At 37.3% G+C, this 8,195-nt stretch overlaps 1 protein-coding gene across 1 annotated transcript; it reads left to right on the top strand.

Annotated features, from left to right (window-relative positions):
- Window positions 1-3,742: 3,742 nt before the first annotated feature.
- Window positions 3,743-4,954, top strand: LOC127439583 (uncharacterized). The gene is made up of 2 exons (XM_051695764.1): window positions 3,743-4,260; window positions 4,584-4,954. Exons 1-2 carry the CDS (start codon window positions 3,752-3,754, stop codon window positions 4,930-4,932), a joined length of 858 nt encoding a protein of 285 aa, XP_051551724.1. The 5' UTR covers window positions 3,743-3,751; the 3' UTR covers window positions 4,933-4,954.
- Window positions 4,955-8,195: the final 3,241 nt, after the last annotated feature.

Here is an 8,195-nt window from a genome sequence, read left to right as displayed (position 1 = left end):
AAAAAAAGCAAGTTTCATACAAAGCACAGTGAAATTTGAGTGAGCTTTTGTAAATCAAGTCATTCATTTCTTTATGCTTTCACTGCTTGAAACAATACAGTTATGACTGAAGTACACATTTCACGGTCCAAAACTTCATACATGAATCTATAAATGCATGTGTGGGGATGGGGGCGTGGTCGTGTATCTGTCTGCGGGAGAGGGAATGCGGTAAGGCTCGTCACCTGGGTAGGGTTGCACCAGCTGTGCATAAGTTCTCACATAAGTTAGGACGTAAAGTTCACACTAAGGGGTTAGTAACTACTAGTTAGTGTGTAACTGAGTCAGTGCTTAATTCGGTTGCACCACCTGTTCTTAAAGCAAGACTTAATTAGTAGGTCGTAAGCTCTTCATAAAGTGATGCGTAGTCGCATAATATGACGTTTACCTGTATTGAGCCAATAAGCAGCCTTCAAATTTGTACACAGAAGTGTTAAAAAACTGTGTAATTCAGTTTTATCTCGTTACGGTTGATGATCAAACCTTGTTTCCTCACGTAACTGTCAGCTGTAATAAATTATATCCCCATTAAAATACGATACGTAATAAAAGTACATTTGATAAATAGTATATTTGCCCTGTGTAAATAACAATAAATAGGAACTGTATCTAAAATAAATAAGGGGTGATAAATAAATACTAATACAACATCTTACATATTTCGTATATGTTGTCACTTGACACCGGGTGAAGCACCCTGAAAACTGCACCTTTAGATCGGTTTCATGCTGAAGAGCAAAAAAAGATTTTTTTTTCTCTCTCGTAAATGTAAATGAGTGTAAATGCCAACATCATCATATATGTCGAAAGGATTGAAGTCTGTCACGCAAAACATACGTTCATTGATGTCATTAAATGAGTCTGCTTTTTTATTCCATCAGTTACTCCTGGTTGGAGTCTTCCATAGTTATTTAGTTTATACGTAGTTACGTTCTACCTAAGTTTAATGGTGCAACGCTCAAATATTTAGTAGTGCGTAAATTGTGATTTAGTGCCCATTTATGCCACAACTAGGCTAAGTTGTAACGTTCGTATAGCTGGTGCAACCGGCCCCAGGACTGTCATTATCTCTAACACGTGTCAGCAAACATGCCCCTTTGGGGCCCGTGTGGGGCCACTACAGGCAGAAAATGTGGGCCCACAGTGGGCCCCACACTATGGGGCCCAGGTGGGGGCCCCAGTGGGCCAGCCCAAAAGTGTGGGATGAGTGTGGGCTGCCCACACTAAGCAGAGTGGGCCCCCAGTGGGGCCCACTGTGGGCCTGCAACATGCCCACAGTATGCCCACACTTTGGGCTGGGTCTGAGCTGTCCCACTGCGGGTTCAAAGTGTGGGCATGCTGTGGGCATGTTACGGGCTCACAATGGGCCCCACTGGGGGTCTACTCTGCTTAACCCTAACCCCAAAGCGTAGCCGGGTGTGCCCACAGGTTGTGTGGGCATACTGTGGGCATGGTATCTGGGCCACAGTATGCCCTGTGGGTGTGCTTAGTGGGTCCTTAACAAATAATAAAATTTGTTTGGTCTTACTTTGTACCTGCAGAAAACCACAGCATATGCAGAATAATTGCACTTGTTGCAAGTAGCAGTTATAAACTAACAGTCATATGTTTCAAATACTTGCATGTATTCACAGCCAGGAATGTCGTTTAAGTAGGCTATATTTTTGGTTTGTATTTGCTTAGTTTATATCCTCCCCGCCGTTACAGGTATGTGTGAATGAAAAGGTCCAACCTGATTACGTCAGTTTTTGAGTGTTAAAGTAACACCCATACTAATTTTAAACAGGGATGTTAATTTTAACTTTGACTGACCTAGTCCCAGATATTTGATGCTATAGATTAATACTTAAAATTTGAAACCTATTTTTCAGGTGCTTAAAATCTGATTTATTGTGTTGCTATCTTTCATTGTCCATATTTTATAAGTGATGCAAAACACATCCTCTTACAGAGGAATATTGAGTAATACTCTTCAGCCAATGGAAGACAACAGAACACACCAAGAAAATGATCTGAAAAAAGACAAATATAATTATATTATAAAACAGTTACTTGTATGTTTTGAGATTAATAGAAATATGAAATGATTGAAAAAAACGAAGTGATCCTTTTAAATATGAAACTAAAACCGTCAGTAGGTGGCGGCAATGAGTGAGTCATTAAATGATTAATTCAACCAATTCATTCAAACGCTGATTCATTCAGTAGTTATTAGGGGGAAAAAAATGATTTGTAAGAATATGAAGAAGAATCCAGCCGCGACACTGCTGTAGCATCTGGTGTTTTTGATGTGAAAATGGTTGAGAGGTAAGCATTTATTTTATTATTACGGTTTAGTGTTTATTGTATTATTAGATGGATGATGTCTTGTTATGTAACCCTTCTACTGCGACTGCTGGGTGTTATTGTTGAGGTTCTCCCAATTAAACACGATAAACAGTTTTCCACAGGTAATGGTTAATGACCGATGGTCAGTTTATACCAGTGGTGTAAAGTATTTGAGTAAATGTACTTTGTTACTGTACTTAAGTATTTTTTTGGCTACTTTGTACTTGTACTGAGTATCAAAAATATAAGCAACTTTTACTCTCTACTCGACTACATTTTTGATTGAATATATGTACTCTTTACTCCACTACATTTGAACTGACACTTACCGTACTCGTTACATTGTGATTGTGCACGACAAGTCGGCAACTTTATCTGCAGTGGCTTATTTCTTGGGCGGAAGAGGCGATATCACCATCTGCAGGGTATTGAAGGTACTGGATGATATTTGCCTATATGCGCTAAATGAGGCTACTCCACGTGAACGTGAATTAGCAGCTTGCCAAATGCCAGGTGTTTCACTTAAATTAGCGACATGGCTGCAGCCACTGATGAAGCCGAAGCCAGCACATCATGCAGTGCCAGCACTGACGACCGTCCATGGCCTTATTTGAAAGAAATGTTTTCATTTGCCGGTGTACAGAATGACTCTTACAGGATGCAGTGTCTACTTTGTTTGCCACGTACCACGAAAATAAGTGCTTTTAAGAATTCATCGTCAAATTTGAGGAAACACATTGAGGTAAGAGTCTATTTAATGGTAATTTAATGTGAATTTAGCCAAATGAATCTATACAGACCATGTCTGACTTTACAACGTTATTGTAAGCATAATGTTTGTTAACAACATTACAAACTTTGCTGTTTGTTAGCAATACCAAAAGTTAATACAGTTACTGATATGGCAAAAACCACTGCGACATGACTGTATTTTAGTTTAAAATTTTTAGTGCAATGTGAATAAATGTATCACTGAAATCTAATGATTTCATTGTATACAGTCTCCAACCTTTTAGCGTGGTTGAAAAAGATGAATTTAAGGGCCTGATTCATGACTTGCAGCCTAACTCTACTGTACGATCATGAACAACCATCTGTGCCAAGATAGAGGAAGCTGCAGGAGGAATGAAGAAAAGTGTAACAGAAGCCATGAGTGGGGTGGAATACATCTGTACAACCACGGATTGCTGGAGTTCAAGGCGGTGCAGCTTTATTGGTATGACAGCGCACTGGATTGAGCCAGACAATCTACAACGATGCTCTGCAGCACTTGCCTGTCGACAATTAAAGGGGTCGCACACGTTTGACGTACTTGCAGCTGCGATTCATGACATACACACTGAATTTGAGATCCATGAAAAAGTTGTCTGTATAACAACAGACAATGGATCAAATTTTTTTGAAAGCCTTTCGTGTCTATGGAGGTGAGAACATACACGGCAACAACACAGAAAGTGCAACAGCAACCCCATCAGAAGATGAGGATGAATCTGACACTCAAGATGAGGAGAAATGTGAGGAGATTGAATATGTTGAGGTTGCTGAAATTCTAGCCAAGGATGATCTTGAATTTCATTTGCCCAAGAATCAACGTTGTGCTTGCCATCTTCTGAATCTGGTTTCCACCGTGGATGTTGACACTGCTCAATCGGATGAAACATACAAAAGGTTATCAAGATCATCCTTCTCCAAATGTTGGGCCTTGTGGAACAAGAGTGGCCGGTCCAACAAAGCTGCAGAGATGATGGAAGAGGAATATAGTATGCAGTTAATTCGTCCAAATGCCACACGATGGAACTCTTTGTTTCTTTCAGTGGAGAGGATCCTGAAGATCATGAAGGAAAAGGGAGATAGTGCTTTCCGGAATCTCTGTGCGGAATTCAAAATCCCTATGTGAGTAATGTTATAATGTAATGATGCTATGCATTTTCTTTTAAAGTTTCTTTCAGAGACTTTATGCCATTTTCCACCAGCAAAAGTGAATATTTGTATGCCATCAAGGCATCCTGAATTGTCAGATGAAATAATAGATATTTTTTTGTTTTACTATATCATTCAAAAATGGGAAATAGGAGGGGTAGCAGCAAATCATTACAAATCAATGCAAATTGTTCTACTATCCTATGATGAAACATTTCTATCCTGATTGAGTAGAATCTATATTTTGCAGTAATCAGCTACTTTAAATAGTCTTAAACAAGGTTTTTCTTTTATAGGTTCACTCCTGCAGAAAAGGCCTTTCTTGGGGAATATGTCACAGCTATGGCCCCTGTTGCCAAAGCGATTAATATCTTGCAGGGAGAAACCAATGTGCACATGGGCTGGCTTGTACCAACACTCAATGTCATGGTTTCCAAACTAAAACGAGCCAAGATATCCATGAAACTCTGCAAGAGCCTGGTAGATGCAATCCTTGCAGGTGTGAACAAGCACTTCGATGACATGCTCAATGATCCTGAGCTGATTGCGGCTGCAATCCTGCTTCCAAAGTTTAAAACTTATTGGACAACTGATGCTGCCATCCTCAAACTCGGTTTGTTGACACAGGCATATAAAACTAAATGAAGAGCAGTGACATGCTAATTAGTACAGATTTTTTATTTTTTTTATTTAATTTTTTATTAATTGCAAACTGATTTTAGAACAAACTTGCCCATTTAGATGGAATAATGGGTGTTCTAGTATTGTATATAATTTGGGGACATTTGGCAATATTCTAAATACTTTTATCAGTAATGTGTGAAATTTTTGGAACCGTGGAATGCTGAGATAATATATTTAAACTGAATAAGTGCATATAAGCTTAATTTTAAAAGCACTAAAAATGCTTTTGAATTAATTTTTAAATTGTTGCAGAAACATTTCCAAATGTGTATTGTATTGAAGGCCTTGACTACATAAAGGGAAATATGGAGGAGAACTGTCAGCTTACAAGTGATTCCACTTCATCAGAGGAAGAGGATTTCTTCAAGCCATTGAAGTCATCCCAGGCACAACAAGGCCCAGCAGTGCTTGATGGCTATCTGACATGTGCTGGTGACGACATGGGTGTCCTAAAAACCTTCCCACCTCTATTGAAGTTGTCATTAAGGCTCAACACTCCCCTACCTGCATCTGCTGCTTGCGAGCGACTTTTTAGCAGTGCTGGCCTCATTTTCAGTCCAAAAAGAGCTAGAATAAGTTCCAAGAACTTTGAGAACCAGCTGTTGTTGAAGTTGAATAAAAATATTGCCCCCCTCTGAGACTGAGAGGTACATTAAAGTCAGCTGTGAATATTTGATTTTACTTTTTTTATTTGATTTGTCCATTGTATACTGAAAAGACCGTTTTGAAAAAAATTGTTTTACTTATGCCTTTTTTGAACACTTGAGTTTGATTGAGACTGACTTGTTTGATCTGTGTTTTGTTCTGCCATGTTGAAATATTGAGGTGTTCAATTTCATTTCTATATTAGGAAATAAAACCTCATAAATAAACTGTTTCTTGTTTTTCACTGACATATTTCTTGGTGTTGAGGACTAGTGCATCTTTGAGCCTACATTCAGTATGAGTAAAATACTTAAGTACTTTTAAAATCGGATACTTTAAGACACTCACTCAAGTCGTATTGGAATTGGTGACTTGTAACTTGTAATGGAGTCATTTTTACAGTAAGGTATCTGTACTTTTACTCAAGTATGGTTTTCAGGTACTCTTTACACCTCTGGTTTATACAACCCTAACACTTAATAACTATTACTAATACTAACACATTAACGTTAATTACTCAACTACTAAAGCGAACTACACTGTTGTAGGGTTTAACGGATTTAACAACAGGTTGCGAGACAATCACTATGAAATTCACGCCAAACTCATCGAGTGACAGTTTGGCTCGTGGCCAGTTCTGTATATTTTGTAATGGACCTTTTTCACAGACTGTGACGCATTTCCGCAATTAACATAAATCTGGCAAAGTTTTATATTTTTATTGTTAAAGAAAATGTACATTTATAATTGTACTTATATTACCCTGCTATTAAATAAATAAAAAAGCACTGCTGTTGCTGAGGGAGTGACTGTAAATTTGACATCTTTATCTCTTCTGACTGCCTTAATCCATCTCTTTGTATATTGAGATTATTATTTCTATTTTATTCTGAAATCAGTAGATTAATCACTATTATTTTATTGTATTGTATGGACATCCATAGTAAGAAATAAAAACAGAAAAATAAATTGCCATATAATTGAAAATATTTTTCTCTTAGCTTTTGGAGTAAATTGCAGTGTAAAATTAATATTTGCTGTGGTCTTCCATGTACCTCTATGGAATACTTTACTATACTTGTGCGTTCCAAACCCGCACATTTTAAAAGGGTCTGTGGTCTCCAACAGCAAAAAAACAAACAAATCGACTACTGTGTTTACATGATTTTCCAAAAGAGCAAAAAAAAGTAAAAAAAAATAAAATAAAATATTGAGAGATGGATTACATCAGTCAGAAGAGAGAAAGATGTCAAATTTACAGTCACTCCCTTGGCAGCTGTATTAGAAACCTCTTTGCAGCAGTGTTGACTATATACATATATATTATTGTTTTGACTGGAATAGTAATATAACTTTACATTCATTAAAACAGAAGTAAATCAAGTATAAAATCAAATGAAAAAAAAATTAAAAATATAAATTAAGTATAAAAAAAACTTCACGGTTTTTAAAAACTTTACTAGATTTGTTCATTGTTTACAATCTCATCCATTAAAATGTCTTACCTCTTTCCTGATCTTTTCTAGTGGCAAATTGGAGAGGCACTTCAGCTCAGCAAGATAGGTCTGTTCTCTGTGGTCCGCAGACGTCGACATATGTTGCAGCATCCAGTGTTTTTGATGTGGAAATGGTTGAGAGGTAAGCATTTAATATCTAAATAGCAGCAAAGTGAAATCAGCATTTTAATGTTTCCAATATGCTGCTAATTCTTTATTCCCCTTGGATGGTGTTGCAGTTGCTCACCAAGGCTCTCTTAATTTAAAATGGACACACTCCATCACTGACATCCCTAACTCCATCCCTGACTACCACTGTTTTAAGTAGTCTGGGAGTTTTCGGCAATATTGAATTGATTTTTTTTTTTTATTCTACCCTGGAGATCAATGACATTTATTCTTAATGAGGTGTTTTGTTGCCCATTCTTGTATAAACCCTGTGTGTGAAGCTGGAGCTCAGTCTCCAAACTGCAGTCCTCCACTCTTGATTCATTGTTCTCCAAATGTTCCCCAGTGTTATTATTCTTCCTTTTATTGTTCCAATTTAATAAAACTATTTGCCCAGTTATTTCTCTCATTGTTCCTGCTGTAATATAATGGTTTGTTCTGTTATTTCATATGTTCCTGTAGCTCAATCAGTAAAGCAAGGCCCTAGCAATGCTGGAATCATGGGTTTGATTCCCAGGGAATGCATGAACATGATAAAATGTATACCTTGAATGCAATGTTAGTCTCTTTTGTTAAAAGCATCTGCTAAATGTTAATGTAATAAAATAGTTTGTCCTGTTATTTATTCCATTGGTTCCTGTTTTGATAAAACTGTTTGCCCTGTTGTATAATGGAAGTAGTATTTTTTTGTCTTGCCCAAAAGATTACAGGCCAACAATGTTTAAGTTTTTTTGTTGTTTACCATTGCATATTTATATGTCTTACCTGACTGCCTATCATCTTTTCCAGTGAGCAGAGTACAGGAGTGTTTCGCTACTCGATTTATGTAGTGCAACTGTTTGGCCACTATTATGTTGTCCCAATATTCATAGTGATTATGCAGTGTTTGCTCACCACTGTTACTTTCAGAGATAG

Source organism: Myxocyprinus asiaticus, chromosome 4 (genome assembly GCF_019703515.2).
Source record: "Myxocyprinus asiaticus isolate MX2 ecotype Aquarium Trade chromosome 4, UBuf_Myxa_2, whole genome shotgun sequence".
Classification (NCBI taxonomy): Eukaryota; Metazoa; Chordata; class Actinopteri; order Cypriniformes; family Catostomidae; genus Myxocyprinus; species Myxocyprinus asiaticus.
The sequence above is the reverse complement of the archived record's forward strand: the minus strand, read 5'-3'. Positions and strand labels throughout refer to the sequence as shown.

Bases quoted from the DNA above. Each gene is read 5' to 3' on its own strand.
- LOC127439583 (XM_051695764.1), top strand. From the start codon at position 3,752: ATGGATCAAATTTTTTTGAAAGCCTTTCGTGTCTATGGAGGTGAGAAC. The intron at 4,261-4,583 runs GTGAGTAATGTT...TTTCTTTTATAG, and splicing joins GCGGAATTCAAAATCCCTAT to GTTCACTCCTGCAGAAAAGG.